Raw genomic sequence first — 19,145 nt, 5'->3', positions numbered from 1 at the left:
TTTTACATGACAGTACAAAAAAAGTTTATTTTCCGACTTTTTCAAGAAATCCTTGTGACATATTCAACTGCTCACAAAGCCACCAGACACAAAAACTCTGCTTATTTTATGTCTTAGCATCCCTTCTATTTCAATTGGGTATTAATAAAATGAGAGAACCACAGGGTCTGGTAAAGACAATGAGCACATTAATCGACCTGTTCTAAACAAACCAGATGGGTTTCCTATTCCAGTCAGCAATCACTTTAAGCAATAACAAGAGCTGAAGGATACCATACATGCCATCCTCAAACTCTAAAGCAGCCCGTTTGATGATCCTCTCCCTTACATTGTCTCCTTTTTTTTGTTTGGCTGTTGAGTCTTCAGGCTTTCGGATTGATAAGCGCTGCAAAATAAGAAGTAATCATAAGTAAAGATTAGAATCCAGATTTTTGCTTCTCAAGACACAAAAGCTTGATTTGTGATTGCACAGAGATACTTGGTCTAAGAATAAAGTTATTTATTTATCTTCTACAAAAAAGTGACCTTTTATTTTATGCATTCAAGCTTAGCTAAGCCAATGGAGTCATCAAATATCGCCAATGACAGCCTTATAGCAAAATATTATTTCTTCATCTGTATTGCCAAGCCTGTTACATAAAGAAGTGCTGAAGAAGGCATAAGTGCAAATACTAGCAAGTCTGCGATTCATTACCCCAGAGACACCTCAATAGATTCATAAAATGTCAGCCGAAAATACAAATACTGCTCTCTTTCTGCATTCATTCAATTCAATGAGCTATTCTAGGTTTATAAGGATGAGACAGACAAATGCCATTCATCTAAAGATACTGGGAACTAAGAATCAGAATTTTCAAACAAACTCCCTATAATCTTAAACACCCCATGAAGTTGTTTCTTGATATTTTCTCATCTTAAGTTCATGTTTTGTAAATCACATGTAGGTGAAAATGCCATAGCATTCAAGAAGTTTGTAACATCTTTCTTTTAAATTATTGTCTACATAGATTATGTTCTTTGCACATCTCTCCTATGCATATAAAATTCCTCTGGGAAAAAACTATGTCCTGCACCCCCATATGTCTTCATATCCTCTCCTACTTCAGGCTACAATTAACACATCAGAAAAAATTATCCTGTTACTTTTCATCTCCACAAAAGAATTTTTGCAGAGTCACTATCCCCTTAGGCAGCCAGAAACAGTATCAATCCTCTTGCATTTCCCATCAACTTCCTTTTTATGCCTTGGCTATTTTCCCTAGAATTGCTTCACTTGTGGATTATGGCTAAAGTAAGAACAATTACAGAGGGTTTCTACACAGCAAAGAGAAGGCTGGATAGAAATTATAGCTGGCTCTAGAGAGACCACTTCTGAGCCATATTAGGCAGGAACTGCTATTTAAAGGCAGTAAGAATTATGACAGACTAGCTTCTCTTTATTTCTTATATTCCTCATCTTGTCTCACCACTTACCATACTCAGTGCTTTTATGTGTACAGCCAGTTCATTTATAAAATTTAACAGAAGAATAAATAAATCTGCCATACTTATACCTAGTGAGAGGTGCCATTGCCAGAATTACATGATCAAAATGAACCTCTGTTATAATTTTGCTTGGTAGTTTATAGTAGCTTTCTCCCTCACCCTTGCCCTACTTTTTTTCTGAAGCATATAGGGAGAGGGGCAGATGACTAGGTAGGCATTCACCAGGTATTCAGTAGGAATTGACTAAATAGGTATTCGCGTACACAGCCAAGATGCAGCAGAAGCAATAGTTTAATAAATAAAAAAAAGATTTCTGTCACAAAAGGTAAAAAAGCTTTTCTGGGAGATAATGCAACCATTCAGAAGAAGAAAACAGGCCATTAATTGCAATCTAACCCAACATAACCAGCGGAGGAAAAAAAAGGTTTGACACATCTGTTTGCAGTCAACTACTCAACAACATGCAATATCCTTTTGCAGAATGAATAGATGGAATAAAAAAAAAGCTTCTTAACCTTAGCCTTCACAAAAGAGAATGCTCAGAGAAAACGCCTTGTACAACTTCCCTAGGTCTTTGTGACTTGATTTTAATAACAGAAGTTTAATTATTACAACTCCTTTCTGCACTTTCTTTCTCACTGATTTTTTTTTACTTGTGTCATATATCTTCCCTTCTACCAGCTTTTCTGATGACATTTGGAACAATTTCCACCTCCAGAGTATGGAGACACAGAAGAAACACAGGATTTTCAACTGCACTTTAAAAGCATTGTCACATCACCAAAATGAATATAGGGACATAGCCTGAGTGTGGCAAAGCCACAGAAAGAAGAAAGAACAATTACATAATCATAATTTTCTTGGATGTTTTCAGTGGTGGAATATTATTGCAGCAATTTTAATAGCTATTGATATCTTTTATTCAGACCAGAAAGTCCACCAGCTAAAAAAGTACTTGATTAAAGAAAAGGGAACAAAGGTTTCCAGGACCTTTGCAACATAATTCAATACATGGCACAAAAGGGACTGAGGCTGGCCCTACGTGCCCACGTTAAAAGCTGTCCAGTGGAAAAGAAAGTATCCACTTGTCAAAGCCAGATCCTTGTCTCTTGTTGTGTCTACAGCAGGTGAACTGAGAGAGGAAGGAGAATTTAGTAGCATTTTACACTAGATTTTCAACTGCAGTGAAGTCATCTAGGGCCACAGGCAGCTGCTCTAAATTATTCAGGAACTGAACCATAGAGTCTGAAGTGTAAGAAAGAAGGCTCAATCCTCAGGCCCCCACCTAACTACGTAAGTACCTCCCTAAGCTCCAGTTTTTAGTAAAACTTGCTGGGTTTTTTTCACACTGTTTTCTCAGTGCTAAGAATTGGTGGCTAAAACCAAAAACCATGCAAATTTTAAATACACCCCAAGCTGAAATATGTTGTGACTGCGAAGCTCAGCTACTTACTTCAATTCTCTTCTCAAACTTCTCTCCTTGTAACAGACGATCAACATAGATTTTGGGAACATGAATGTCTTCTGGGGCAAATGCTCCTATATCAACAATTTCTTCTACCTACAAAGTGAAAGGTAAAAGGGAAAATATTTAGAAAAAATTATTCAATTAGAGGTTTTAACACCAATGAACTTTTGAAATGAAACGTTAAATATACAGCAGATCACGTCAAGAAAACCAAGGAACGGGACAAAATAGATAGTCTTTAAAATACGTTAACTCAGATGCTGTCCTCTTTTTTTAAAGTATATTTCTTCATACAAATTGAAGATAATTTATGTTTTAACAGGCCCATTTTTATGGTCAACTTGAAGAAATATACTGTGTATAGTTACATCAGATTTGTTTGTAACTACAAAAAATTTCTACCCAAGCAGAGGAAAACAATATGCTCTACAATAGAGCACACGCAGAAGTATTAATTTAGAGGATACAATCACACAAGCTGAATCAAAAATCTTCCATAGTGTCCTCAAAACTAAAATAGAAAACATTTGAACTGTAATAATGGATTGCAAGAATGAAGATAAAAGATGAAGATCTAGAAGTCTTTATAGTTAGTGAAACAGAGATTCAGCACAAAAATTACACTCATCCACACACAGTAGATTTGAAATTTCACTTATCAGGAACACCACAGACAACAGGGATTTCCTTCCTTCTAGGCCTGAGTTGGGGGTGATCCAGTCAGAGACCCTGCTATAGACAGATCCCTGCAGCACAGACCCTCAGCCACGGCTGGTGCTTTCCCTGACAAGTCTGAGGTACACAGAGCACATCTCACTCTGCCACAAAACAGAGACTAATATTAGAGTTGTTTGCAGTCGCATCCAACCACAGGGAAAACATGTAATGTTAGAGCAACAGCCAAAGATAATATACGACAATCTACTACACAGGACATAACAATGTACTCAAAGATTAAAAGACAGTTTCCAAACTTCTTTATCACCAGGGATTCATTAAACTCTTAGGGATGTCCAAAGCCTAATAAACTCAAAACAAGACCCGGTGTACGGTAAGGGTAAATCTCTTAACAGCTGCCACCAGTAAAGCAACATAAAAGAGTTTAAAACTCAATTTGACATCCTACTGGACAATATGATCGATACTAAAATCTATAGTACATCTGATAGACAATTACCTACCTACTGTGCCTTGAAATGTGACAATAAACAAAGAAACCAACCAATTCACCCTAAAGCAGGAGAAGGAGAAGAAAAATTTTAAAACTGAAGATCACAGGATCAGGTTCAAATGATCCCTAAAAAAAGCCCTGGGTTAAAGAGACAGAAAGGATGTGTTATGAAATCTGCAAGGCAAACATCCTAAACAAAAGGCAATAGCAGCTAGAGCAACATCAGTCTCAGTGCTCATGGAGAGCAGCGCACCACATCCAGAAAGCCTTTACCTACAAGATAAGGAGACACAATCAAATCAGGATCTTGAAAATTCTGATTTGGGTATTCATGAAAAAATGCCACAGTTTCATCCATCTCACTTGAAGTTTCTAATTTTATACACACATTTTAAGATTAATATGGAGACCAAACACAGGGTAAAATTAAAAAACCCTAAAGCCCACTGCACTTTTGGTGCAGTGACTACTGTCAGAACATCCTCAAAAGAGAGGAGAAGCAGAAGATAAGACTTTCCAACGAAGCAATAGGCAAGCAGATGATCTGCTACCAGCAGAATTCCCAAATTCACCCTTTCTAATTAAATTTGTCTTCACTTATCAGATGAAAAACTAGGCCTGGGGAATACTAATTGCTCCTGATTTGAACTTTCTCACAGAATAACTACATTTATTTGCTGCAGCAGCTGAGATTATAAAACCAAAATCTTGGCACAATTTAAAAAACTCGAACAGAATTATGCTGTCAGAAAACTTGACACACTGATTCTCTCCCCCCATAGAATATACAGAATAAATTATTCATCCAACAATAAATTGTTGGATTTTGTTATCGGTCATGCCATTCTGCTAATTGGTTTGTATTTTGTCTCTTGGGACACAGCAGTCAGCCTGATAGCTTTTCCTCTATTATTTCCAAACATTATCCTAAATGAACATAACACTGCAAACTGTATTTTGTCCTGGGGATTTCAGATAAGGATCCCCAATGACTGGAACACCTTTCCATATTCTACCATTATGTGGAATAAGCATCAAATGTAACTAAAATTAAATATGTTCAAATATCTCCACAGCAGAAAAGAGGAATTTTGGAAAGAGATTAAGAATTTGCATGTGATATATGAAAAATTAACTGTCTTCCAGTTTACACGGAGAAGGAAGGATTCACTCAGGGGACGTAGAAACACTGTCTAAGTGCTCCAGCTCGCTCTCCCAGGGAGTTGGATGATGAGGCACTGTACACGGGCTGCCTGCCACCAGCACTGCCAGAGGTGAAGCTGTGCCAGCTGAAGTGACACCAGGAAATCTGACCACTATGGGAATCAATATGGGCCACCTTAGTGCCTGTGACCACAGCAAGGCATTGCACGAGTGTCTTCCTAGACAAGAATGATACTGCAAATAAAATAGTCCCATCACTGGGTGTATTCACTTCCCTTTCAGGTTTCATGTTTCTTTATGAGATAGCTCTGTAACACCTCCGTAGACAAACCCTCAAGGAGAAAGGCAGGAGTGCATCCATATTAATAATTCAAAGGATGTGTGTGAGTTTTTCTCCTGCTCTGCTCTCATCTTACCTATGCTTCTGTTCTTTCTTTTCTGTACTCACCCTGCCTCAGGCTTTATTTTGTAACATACAGAAGAATCTTTGTAAACATCAAAAATCATTATGTGTCATCTCACCCAAGAGACACCAAGTCTGGCAAAGCACAGAGAGGGAACTAATCAGGGCAGACCACCTCCTGTACTCTTTGTAATCAGAAAATCAAAATCCTCTGGTACCTTTTAGATTGCCTTGATTGTCTTAAATCTTCATTTCATCAATGAAAAAAGACAGAAAATGTTTACATTTTTCTAAAAGATAACTACAGGAGACCACAAGGGCTGACTTCCCACTTCTGGGAAGGCTCTGATGCCTGATTCAAAAATTCTTTCATTGTTTCAAGAGTTTCACAGTATTGGAGGTTTCTTCCTGGGGATAGTGTTCTTGCAGATCTATGATATATCTGACAGTGGAAGAAGGGTGAATTAATTCAGTAGCTTCTGAACACTGGTTTATCTGTAAGTACACCCAGAACATAAAAGCTGTTCTCCACTATGATTCACAAGAGTTTTCTGTCATTCCTTTTGGTATCAGCACTCACAGAGGCAGTGGTCATTTGCTTCACAATGTTATTTCCTTCTGTAATTTACATCTACTTTTCCTTTGTAAAGCAATTTGAATTCCTTTTCCTTACAGAAATTCAGCTATTCTTCAGTTTTATTTCAGAATTTCTGAAGACTTCCAGAGAGAAAAAAGGAGCCTTGATAGTTATGGACTTCCAGTTAAAAAAAAAATTAAAACTATGGTTCCTTACCAAAAATTGATAAGGAAATAAAACAACAAACCATTCATGCCAAACACTCAAAAATAAAAAGGCCTTTGTTTCAAGTATGTTCCTTTTATCTGTTTCTGCAGAATTATAATATACATACATAATTAGTCTAATTATGTACTTTATGATATGTTAAACGTTTTCAGCTGGTTTATTTTAAAATTTCAGTTTTCATAAAACTAAGCTATAACCAGAAACTACAATATAATTCCTTATTGCAGAAAAGAAATCAAAAACATGTGCTTATGAAATAAAGAAAGAGATGGGGGGATAATCAGAGCCTAACAAACCTACACATTTTTAAGTAGCTTATTTTTACACTAACATTATTAAATCTCCCTATCACTATCTTAATTATCTTAGTTCAGTTCTTCAAACTGAAATAATGATAATTCCTAGCAGAATGCTAGTAAAATAAAACATTACAATTGGTGAAATGTCCAATATAACAAGAGGAATGAAAGAAAACTTAGTCTTTTAAATGCTCAAGACAAATTCATCAGTACACATCTTCAGTTTACTACTGGAACAGTCAGGACGTCACTGCAAAATTCATTATAACACTTACAAAATCTTTTTAAAAACTTAAAATACATAATAAGGGCTATAAGAATAAATTTATATGTCTGCATTCAAGGTCACAGAAACTGTGACCAACCATTCATGATGGCTAATGACAAACAAGGGAGAAAAACAGTTAATATTAATTGTTTAGACTGAATTTCACAAAAAGCTTTGATATCTTAAAATTGAAATACACTCTGAAAACAGTTCACTAGAAATTAAGAACAAACTATACAAACTTTCTTAACTACAGAAAAAAGCAAAGCAGGTAATTGAGTTCTGCCAGCAGGGAGATGAAACAGAGGATCTTCTGAGTTCAATTCTTTCCTTTTATAAGTTCAGACAGACCATGAAATTTCTATTCCTATCAAAATCCTACAGTAATGGAATGGCAGTCAGTCAATATCCATCCTGAAAAAGAGACTTTTATAGCTTTAAAACCAAGCAACTACCAAATAGCCTTATAAAAGCACATCTTGATCAACAATTACCACATTATGGTCACATCAGACTTCAAATGTTTTCATAAGCTTACTGCAGGGCAGAGAACAGTAAAAACCTGTAAAGTCCGTATCTGTTAGAGAACCTTTCATACAGTGAGCCTGGTCTGGGTCACACTGAAGGTCCACTTAGCCAAATAGCCCTTCTTCTTAGCAATAGGATCTTAAAAGGCAGTGTGGTATTTCTGGTTATATTTTCCCAGCTGCTAGCAATGTGTCAGTTGCAGGATGTCCTCAGACAGAGGCTGGACATACATCACCTTCTTCATAGCTTCTGATAAGCCAGGAACTAACTGTTTTCTCAGAAACCAAGAGACTCTATTGATGCATCTCTTAAATGCAACTATTATGAAAAACATTTCTTATTACCTCTTGTAATTTCACTGTGTGCTCCCTTTTCTGTGCCATACAGGAACAGCACACAGCAGTTCTTTATTTGTCTGTTTCATGCTGTTGGAGATCTTACGTACCTTTATGTGTTTTCCTTCTTTCTAGTAGACTGTTATCTATCCTCTGTAAACACCACAGAGAAAAACAGTGAGATCTGTTGCCAGTATGTTGTATCTGATGATTAGGAAAGCAAAACTGACATAAATCTCCTACATTTGTCTCTAGATTTTTTGTCGTGTGGCTCCAGATCCTCCTAAATCAGGAGCCCCTGCTAGAATATACTCAATTCACCTTTGTTTTCTCTGTTCTAAATCTCCTCAATTACCACCTCCACTTGTAGTTGCCTCAGGCTTAATCCCCTCTCACACTTCTCTGCACCTGATGCCTGTTTCCTCCAACAGCCCCGTTCCATCCCACACAGTTGACATCTTCCTCCATGCTGTACTGCTAACAGCAGAGAAGAAAACAGAGAGCAGTAAATTACCTGCTCTAGGTACTCACACACAGCAGCTCCTGGATAAATACCACAAAGAAAAAAGGAAGCATGCTTGATTATTTGCCAAGGTATGTATATAAGCTGTGCGCGTGCATGGAAGAATATGAAAAATTTAACCACCAGTCTCTGAAGAGGTTCTCCCATACACACAGAACTGCACTCCAGAAATTTTTAAGCTAGTCACATATTAGCACAGTGAGGATACACAATACCCTTAAACTTCAAGAACTTGTTCAAGGTCTGAAGATACTGATATTTCTCAAAGGTCCTTCTTGATGTAATGTTTGTTGTTAGACGTCTTGTTTGATGGCTTGCGCTAGTATGCCTATATAATTCTGTATCCACTAAAAACTGAAAGTGAAAGTAGGTGTTTTCTTATCTCCTTAAATTCACTCACTTGGATTTTACTCTACTGTTTTATGGTAAAATTACCTGAATTGAAAGCATGAGAGATTACTTTAAGATCCAGCAGCCCCAGCATTACCAATCAAACCAGGCTCCTACAGCCAGCACACCTAGGGAGTGATTCCTTCCAAAACCCTGTGGTTGCTCTGATATAAATCATCAGTGAACTCCTGCTGGCTGTGATCACATTTTGTGACTTCTGCTTTCTTGATGAAATGAGGTGATAAAGCACCCAATTTGTATTCAATACCTAGGTTCTTAACACAAAATAAAACATAACCATGCATGTGAGATATATACAAAATCATCTTCTCACATCTGGAGACGGAAATTTTGGAAAATAATTTTTTAGATTACATGATGTAATTATTTTTCTATCATAGAATTAAATAATGGGAAAAGAGTCAAAAGGCAACAAACAAAATTCCCACAATCAGTGAATATGGTCTTCATCTGCTAGTTAATAGCCAGTTAATAGCAGAAGAACTTGTTTAATCCATACTCTACTGAATAAGGGGACTGACTGCATCCCACATACTTCCACTCCAGAGCTGGAATATAATTTAAAATTTTGGCAAACAAAACATGTGTTGCTTTAAATACATTATTGCTCTACTTTATTAATTACTTTCAAATTGCTTTAGATTGAAAGCCTTTAAATTTATTAGAAAGTAAAAGTAAATAACTGACATTTTTTATTAAAATTATTTACATTTTACCAGCAATAACTGAACCCCAAAAAACCCCAACCATAATCACAACAAAAGATTTTATTTTCTTACTCATGTCAGAGAAATGACAAGTGAAAAGAGACTAAAAGAGCTCTTTTATCCTACGCATTCCAAGAAATTTAACTTAAAGGTCAGGAGATAAATTTAAGTTTACTTTCAAAAATGAACTCAGTGGAATTTAAATACTGAAGCGAGAAGTAGAAACGTAACATAAAAATTTAAAAAAAATTTCAGATATTTAATTGCACTATCCAAGAAGGTGATTTTTGTACTTTACAGTCTATTTAAGTGCAACTAAACCCCCCTCAGATTCAAGGAATGTCTCTACCTAAAGATCAGACCCAAGCATGCTCAGCAGAAGATATATAGCAAGGTAATGCCAGTAAAACAATGTATTAGCAGCTGGTTTGTAGCTAATTATGTTGCCGGTTCTCTCTGGTATGAAACTATTAGTTCTCCTTATTTCTGATGCTCATTAGAGACCATGGTAATTTACAAAGAGTTCTGAAAACTACTTGACATGCTGCCGCTTTGTTTCTCAACACAGAATTACTGTGGTCCTAATTTCACCTTCAGAATCATAGCAGATATCCCAACCCCCCAAAATATTCAAGATAAATAAACTTCTCCACAGTTTTGAGGAAGAAGATAGTCAGAGGTACCTTTCAATGAAGTTTGAAAGAAAGAAAATAATTGATGTGGCTTAGACACTTTCAACAGACCACAGAAATGTGGGTATAAAGAGTAGGTCAGTAACAAATTTTAAGAAGAATTAAAGTTCTCTTGCACTTAATCATTATCCTTCCTAAAAGCTGCTTGGAAAAGACAGCAATGGACACATGGAAATTGCAAAAAACCCAAGAATAAAGTGCTTTATAAAAGTGCTTTATTATTATTTGAAGCTCGCAGAAACATTTAAATCAGTCCTTCAAATTGTAAAAATTTAATTTTTTGCTAATCATAGCCTAATGAGAAAATTCTGATTTCACTATAAATGGTGAAATATTGTCTGGAGCACAAGTGCTCCTTATCCCATTGCTTACACAGCCAATTGGCTACATACCTCCTCCACTGAAATCAGGATTATTTCACAGAATCATCTTAGTATGGAAGGGACCCACAAGAATCACAGAATTAAACTCTTAAGTGAATAGGCCATATGGAGGTCAAACCCACAGCTTTGGCATTACCAGCACCATGCTCTGACCAGCTGAGGTAATCTGCTCCTGTCTTTGCCTTTCTCCGCTTCTTTCAAGAAGAAGAAGAAAACTGATAAAATATATTTGACTTATTCCAAAGGTTAACAAAAAGGTGGAATGTACTTGTTTATCTATAATAAAATCCCAGGAACACCTCTTCAAACATGAAGTTGCTTTAAGATTTGTTTAGCTACTGCTTTCTTCAGATGAATCAGAAGTGGCAAACTAAGGATCTTAGTATCTAATTCTTGGAAATACAAATGGGAGTGCATTTCTACACACTGGACAGCCTGAGTTCTCTATAATAGAATTTAATGAAGTTTTGGGGAGGAAATAAAACAAAACAAACAACAACAACAAAAAAAAACAAACCAAAAAAAAAAAAAAAAAAAGAAAAAGGAAAAACACCAAAACACATACAAAAACCCCCAAATACACACACACACACCCACCCACACCAAATAAAGGAAGCCTAGGAAACTTCTTGGGACACAGAAATCTACTCTGTTTACTCTGTTGTCCTTCTTCATTCTTTTACCATTGTCTTCAGGCTGAAAAATCAGCATAATTTAAGTCAAGACGGTCTTGGTACCTCAACCCATTACTTCTCTTTAAATATTCACTTTATTTCCTGAGTAATTCAATAGCATTTGCAGGGGAGGGATGCTGCAAGAGCTAAAAGGATGCTGCTAAAATCCGAGCTACTGATTCAATTACTCAAAAATTTTCACTCCAGCAACAGTTATGAGGCTGCAGCTTTTCAAATCTCATATGTTTATCACCTGAAAAGATATATTTGCTTCATGTCAGAAAGTAAATTTCTGGTAGATTTTCAGTTTGGATGTTAAATATTTCTCATTCTATACCAGAAATTTTCATCAGAGATGGTAACAGCACAGAAAACAAATTAATGCTTTAAGACATCAGGATATATGCTTGCAAATTCTTTGAATCATGCCTAAAACTCGCTCATCTTTTCTGTGCTATAATAATGCATGATTTTAAATGCAATGACAGGTAAGTCATTGATTGATTTAACATCTTATACACAAAGCAGAGCTGAAAAGTTACATTTGGAGTATTGTAAATTTAATTTTCAAATTCTTATGATAGAAGACATGAGTACTGTTAGTGAAATGTACTTCAAATGCACAGTCTATGAGGCTTTCTATCAAATGTTATGAAAAACCCTCTAAATTTAGCTCTAGAAGCAAACAGAGGCTTCCTATCAGTTTCTCCAGCACAGACTTCCTGGCAATCTGCAGTATCTACTGATCAACCAGGAGCTTTCTTGAATGTATATCATGAGTTTTCTCAGCATGCAGCTTTATAAGTTCATTGCAGATGTGAATATATTCTTCATGAAAAAAATTACTTTTATCCTCGTCACATATGTTAAGAACAAATATAAGATTCAAAAAGAACAAGAAAAAGCAAGAACAGAGCTTAGAATAAAAAGGAATAAAATATAAGAGAAAGATTAAAAAAAAAAACAAATTCCAGCCGTATATTATGAGTAGGTAAAACTACCTGAACAGCAGTCAGCAATAATTTGATCTGCTATGGATTTTAACTACTTAATATTCGCTATTTGAGCAATGAAGTGCCAAATTTGAAGCTATTTAATTAGATGTGATATATTAAGAAAAAGTAACCGTAGGGAAAAAACACCCAATAACAAGGAAATAAAAGAACAACAGTAAAAAAAAATCAACAAACCCCACATAGCAAAATTAACTATTAAAGAAGTTGCCTTCCCTGAAAATTATAGAATAGAACAGAGTCACAGAATAGAATATGCTGTGTTGGAAAGCTCCCATTAGGATCATCAAGTCCAGCTCCTGGCCCAGCAGATGACACCACAATAATCATACCATGAGTCAGAAGCATGTTAATTAAACGTGACAAAAACTATCATATTAACTCCCCTCTAGCTCAGTACTACTTATATTCCAGTACTTTTGTAATCATTCTAAGATGGTCTGCACCACAGCTGTACAAATGTTTTGGTTTTCTATTCTGTTTTTAATAAGCACAGGCAGACACAGAAGCAAGGAATCAAATGCAATGAAGGGAAATAAAACCAACAGAAGAGTATTCAATTGTGGGGGTGGGGTTCTTCTTGGCAAACTAAAATTGTTGTGGTAATGGTGTGCAAAAGTTTCTAGGAGCTCCTTTTCCAAAACAACACTAGTAGTCCCTGAATTTCAACTCCAAACCTTCTCTGATTTGCTCTTGAACTTTCTATGACTGGCATCATTACAGTCACCAAACTGGTTGTTAACTTTGCTCAAAATGGTAGGAGAAAAGGCATTAAACACGTCAGCCTTCGTTGTAGTCTGCTCTGATAATTGCTCCCTTCATTGAGTGGTGAAGTATTCTTGGTCTCCCAGTCCACTATGTATGTATTCTCAAAAAGATTTCTTGCTATTTTCAAGTATTCTTTATTTTGTACTGGGCTGGATATTTCTTAGAAGCTTAAGCTTTTTGTTTTGCTTTGGCTCTGTAATGCTCAGCCTCAGACAGCTGACCTTGCTTCTCACTTTCTATTGTTTCTTTTCTGCGTTTGAGATTACAGTGATTGCGATCAAGCTCAAACTCCTACTGCTCTTTCAATACTTCCTGCATGTTGGAAAATTTTATTCTCATGTTCATTAACAGAGTCTTTCCGTACCTTCATTTCTTCTTTGCTGTACCTCCCAGAAGGCTTCATCAATCCAAATCTTTGAGCTTATGAAATCAGTCTTCCTAAGAGACGTTCCTGCTATTTTGCTCTTTTCCCTTCTATATTTTCTAAGGATCATGAGCTTGTATTTCAAAGTTGCTCTTCCACAAGTGTTCACTCAAATCTTTCAACTAAGATTCTTCTGGAAAAGTTTATTGTAATGTCTATACACTATATTTGGGTTCTCCAAATTCAGATCCACAGGCATCCCTGACTCAGGATTCAGACAAGGCCTAGGCATGTAAATACACTTATGCAGTCAAAAGCCCTGACTAACTACTTACATGTTCAAGATACAAAGTCTTCTATATTTATTTTATATATGTATACAATGTATTACATGAGCATATTATGGCAACTAGAATTCTACTCTCACTTATGCCAAAAGCAGCTGGTAATGTGGCAGCTCAGTGTCCATCCTGTGACAAATGGGCTTCTCAAAAAAAGCCCTTCCCCCATTGCAGATCCACGGGACACTCCCTCACAACTATTGCCTAAGCACACAGAGACTCATCACTGAGCAATTAAATAATATCAACAAAAGCTATAGCAACACAAAACCTCAGTGGTTACAGCATTTGCACAGAAGGACTTCAATTCTATGTCCTTCATCCTGATCTGTGGTTTCACAGAAGCACACACTAATGTAAGGTCTGTGCCCATCCCAAAGCCATCCTCCACCAGGGTTCACTTTTGAGTTCTATGGCTGGAGCATCCAGGTGACAAAAAGCTTCTATTACATGATTGTTTCACTTTCAAGAGGTACTTACAGGCTTTTTATAGTAAACTGTCACTGTGCAAAAATCTTGAAGAATTTCTCAGAACAGTGTGTGTGAGGAAAGTTTTGCCATTGTTAAAGCATTTGGAGGAACAGACACACACAAAAAAAGTTCATTTCCAGTTTCCTCAGTAAAACCAAATGCCATGATTTAGCACAGATAACAGGATACAAACAGCTTATTTCAGTCTGATTCTGTCCCTTAGTGCCACGCAGTTCATTGTACCTGAGAAAATGGTGCTCACTGATGTGGCTGTGTTGTTACTAGGCAACCAGAGATAAAATGCAGGGCTTAATGATTTTTATTTAATGCATTTTTATGAGAAAGTACACTCTCTTTTTTTTCCTCTCCTGATATTATTTGAGGTGTAAATGCTATTTATCCAAGAAGATATATTTAGCCATCTTCTGTGATCTGAACAAAAAAATTATTCAAATTGGATATTCAAACAGCCAGTCAATAAATATTTCTAAACATATTGACCATTACCACTACCAAACACTTTCATGGCAGCGGTGGCTGAGATCTCAAACCACTTCACCAGGGAAAAATATTCAGTAGGGCTCACAGCAGAGAATAACAGAAAACACACAAGAGCTCAGGGTCATTTGGGACAGTCACAGACACTAATGTACGCTTCTGTGGCAGAAAGCAAGAGCCCAGGCCTTTATCACCCTTTCCCATGCTGTCATGACACCACATCTGGCAAGGTCACACCATGTTTTCTCCTGTGGCTTTGGGTAGCCCCAATTCTCTATGAAAAAGACGTGTCTTGACCAAAAGTCCTGGTGGGGCTCTGCTCAGAGGTGTCTCTACAGGGAGATGCACACGTGAAGAAGCACCCTGTTATCACAGCCCTTGCCCTAACAGTCTAGCACACATCCAAGAAGTCTCCCTGCAGCCCCAAGCTGCCCCTTAGTTCATTTCCCATTACAAAATTCACGGCCTCTGTGGAGGGTCCTGACAGTAGTGACACCTTCTCAATTCAGCCTGACCTTCATTCAACATTGTTGGAAGTGTTACCACATCTATAATATCACACAAGTTACTCCACATGCCATGTTCTTCCCTTCAATCTTTACAAGGGCTGGCGGCTTTATGTAACTTCTGACTATTGCGTTTCTTTTGTATAGGCCAATTTCTCAACTCTCCCATCTTTGCTACAGGAGCAGGAACGTGATTCTAGATCTGAAAAAAACCTGAAAGCCTCAGGCTGTGTGCATGAGAGCTCAGGTTCAAACAAAGCTACAGGTCTGACTGCGTGCTTAGCTTCTAAAAGTTCTGCAAAATGAAGTGAGAAACAGATGAACTCCCTGCATCATTTCGCTTTTATATATAAATAAAGCCAAAACAACTGATGCTGTCAACATTATTTAGCATTTGTCTCTGCAAAGGTTAACTTCCAAATAACAGGAATCATTCAATTCAGTTGGAAATTTTTTTTGACCTTCAATAATGGGTCACCTTCAAATTAAAGTAGAAATTCCACTGCACTTAGCACAGTTAGATTTTTCCCAGATCGTTATCTGTTCCTCAGATAATCCATTCTTATTATCTTGATAGCAGGTTCTACTACCTCTCACTTAGATAAACAAAAGAGATGCATGCAACAGTTCAAAACATTTGTGCAGATCAGTAAGCACTTGTTGCATTTCGTAAGAAGCTTACAATCAATGTGTTTCTGATCCCAAAATGAGTACTGAATAGCTACTTCTGACCATTTCCCTATTCAAAATAAACAAGGCTCTAAGTTTAATCTGACATTTTAAAGATCAGTAATTCTTCACAGTGTGTGTCAAACATAAGAGGTAATAGTACAGTCTGACTTCCTCCTTCTTCAGATGCCTCTATGCAAAGCCAATCTCGCGTCTAACAACACAGGAAAATTTTAAAGCAAAGAATAGTTATCAGTCTGAGTTTGAGAAGTAGAGGTTTTTTTGTCTGTTATTTTTTTTCTTTTCTCTTAACCTTCACATCCACAAAATTTGTCTGCCTCTGAATTGTTACAATTATTGTCTGTCTGTACTTCAGCTAAGAATGTCTAAAACACAGACTAAAACTAGAGAACAGTAGCATTAAGTAAAGAAAAAGAAGTCTTTCACTGTGTATGCATGTCAAATTTCAGAGCTCCTCAGGTTAACTTAGCAGAACATGCTAGTAAATGTAATTTATTTCCAGTTAACTTCCTATTTTCAACAAGTTCACAGACACATTGAGATTGGATTTCCAATCTGTATTTCATTAGTATCTATCTTATCATTAGTATCTTACTATGCCAAATGTCATTCCATATTTGTATCAATGATCAGAAACTAAAGTAAATCTCAGGAAAGTGGGAAACAATCCTGAAAACCCCAGCTAAGCACTTTATCTTTGAAGACAAGCCTGACCTGCAGCTCTTTTGATGAAAAGGAGCAGGGTTGACTTCAAGTCTCTACTAGAAACTAGAACTGTCTGCTTATATTCAATTAAATGTTCAGTCAGTGAAAAACAGAAACAGAAGTGGGAACAAACACCAGAATTTAGAAATCCCTGCTGCCAAGAAAGTATCTGAACTACTACCCTACACAAACTTTTTTCTTCTCTCTGTAAATGGGATTGAGAATTTCAATCTTCAGCCTTGAACAACATTAACTAAGGAGTCAGGCAAAGCTCAAATTTTTAGTGGCCTCCGTTCCCTATTGATGACCTAGGACAGCTTATAGTGCTCAGTACTGGGGATGTACTAGACACCATAAAGACGTATTTCCTTCTGATACCCTGGGATTTAACTCTTAAACCCAAACACAACATTCTGAATTCCACTTTGAAAGAATTATATTTAAAAGTTACGTCAAGAATGGTTCAAAATATCTGCCCTAAATCTGGGGATTTGCATCTTCATCTAATTTGTCCATAAAAAACAGAATTGTGAAGTCATGTTAATAATGCACCTTGAAAAAAGATTGACAGTTTTTTAAATGGTATTGAAAATGCAATAAGACTCAAAGTGGACACAGTTCAGAGCAGATCTACTAACAAATGATAAATGGAATTACAGCAAGAACGATGTCACATCAGCTGCTCACTGACAAGAAAATTTTACCCTATCATACATGGATAGAAGAGCAGAAAGATAGAATGAGATGAAATGTAGGTGGAAGGCTTTGATCTACTTAAATTCTTTAAATGCCAGACTGAACAAGGTATAAAGGACAAGTGTCTAGAAGGAAAGATTCTTTATTTAATTTTTAAATAGAAAAATGCTTGAAACCTTTCTTAAAAACAAAACATGGAAATGTCTTGCTGCATTGTCACTATAAGTCATGTGGCAAATATCATGGTATTTTTTGTGATTGTTCTGTAAGGCACAAAGGAATAACTGAAGTTCCCAAATGTATTATCCAGAGATGTTTACATAACAAATATATTTTCCAAATAACATCTTACAAACAAACAAACAAAAACCCAAGCCAACCTCCAAACAAACCAAACAAAAACTCTGAAGAAATAAAAGCCTCTTCCATAAACCATTTACTAGAAATAGTCTAGAAGAGTTTGTCTTGATCGTACTGCCAAACTGTAGTTAGCTTTTATTAGGCATATAAAAAAACTTACCAGAGAGTGAAGACAAAGCTAATAGAACAGTCTGTCTTTTACATATTGCTATGCCTTAGCAACTCTCCAGGCACCAATATTTTTCCAGTGTAGTCTGCTTCATGTTTTTAAATATTATCATTTGAGACAAAGAAAAGGGCAAAAAGATTGGAAGAAACTTCTAGATCAGCTAATCTATCCTCTTTCTCAAGACACAGCCAAATGTCTGTATCTCATTGTGGACTGATATTTATGTAATTTATTAAATTTTATAGACCACAACTGTGATAGCTCTATGGTTTGCCTGATCTGTGTTGTTACATACACGATTTCATTTTCAAGAAGTTTTGCATAATGTCTTATGTGAATCTTCTGAAGCACAGCCTAGGCCCACTCTTTTTCTCTTTCATCCACGTATTACTTTATTTAACAAATTTGAAGGCTCTTGCTTTGTTTCCCTTTCAAAGGCCAATCACAACGAACACAAAGTCCTGGCAGCACCAGATGTACAGCTACAAAGGAATTAATCACCAGAGCAGAGCATAGTGGCAGGAGAAGGCAATCCAAGGAGAGAGGTTAGACCACTGTCCCTGAATTGAAATCCTGCAGTGATCTGAAATCCCCCCAGCCTGTCTCCAGAACACCATGTAAGAAAAATGGGTATGTTGACTATATCAGTAAAGGGATGTTTCAATTTCCTACCTCTACTACAGTTGTCTTTGCAGCTTTGCACATAGGTTGGTTGAAGTTTCTTGCTGTTTTCCTGAAAAAAAAAAAAAAGAAAATCAGTAAATATTAAAGGGCATAATAGTACAATGAAAGACTTACCAGAGGAAAAGTCTTACACTTAGGCTACTAGAGGAATGTCTGTACTTTAAGCATCACAAAGCTTTTTGCCAAAGAACTGGAGAACTAATAAAAAAAATACAAGGTATAAAAAAGTATTATAGAATTGTATAAGATGCAGCTGAAATGATATTATATTTTGCTATATTAGGACTTTTGACTTCTAATCAGCACACTGCTTAATTGAAATTGGGTATGTTACTGATACCTTCCCTTATTGGATCCAAAAGCAGCAGCAAGCTGGGCTTTGTACAATGCCATTATTTCACTGAACAAAGAATGAAATTATTCTCCACAGGCCTAACAATCTCTCAAGTATGTTTTCCTAACACAGATTAGGACTTGGGATAGCACCTTACCTGGTACTAAATGCAATCCAAGTCTCTTAATTAAAAAAAACAACAACCAAACCAAAAAACAACAACAAAAACA

The 19,145-nt window shown here is 36.4% G+C and overlaps 1 protein-coding gene across 1 annotated transcript in view; it reads right to left on the bottom strand.

Moving 5' to 3' along the window:
* The window catches only part of OXCT1 (3-oxoacid CoA-transferase 1), an 87,018-nt gene that overhangs the window by 36,896 nt on the left and 30,977 nt on the right, over positions 1-19,145 (bottom strand). The window contains exons 7-9 of the mRNA XM_014875508.2: positions 18,570-18,630; positions 2,939-3,046; positions 274-385 (exon numbers count right to left, since the gene is read on the bottom strand). Coding sequence (XP_014730994.1) covers positions 274-385; positions 2,939-3,046; positions 18,570-18,630 — 281 coding nt within the window. The remainder of the gene's footprint in view (positions 1-273; positions 386-2,938; positions 3,047-18,569; positions 18,631-19,145) is intronic.

This window comes from Sturnus vulgaris, chromosome Z (assembly GCF_052056855.1).
Source record: "Sturnus vulgaris isolate bStuVul1 chromosome Z, bStuVul1.hap1, whole genome shotgun sequence".
In the NCBI taxonomy this organism is placed as follows: domain Eukaryota; kingdom Metazoa; phylum Chordata; class Aves; order Passeriformes; family Sturnidae; genus Sturnus; species Sturnus vulgaris.
Note: the sequence above shows the minus strand (reverse complement) of the source record. Positions and strands in the feature narration are given on the sequence as shown.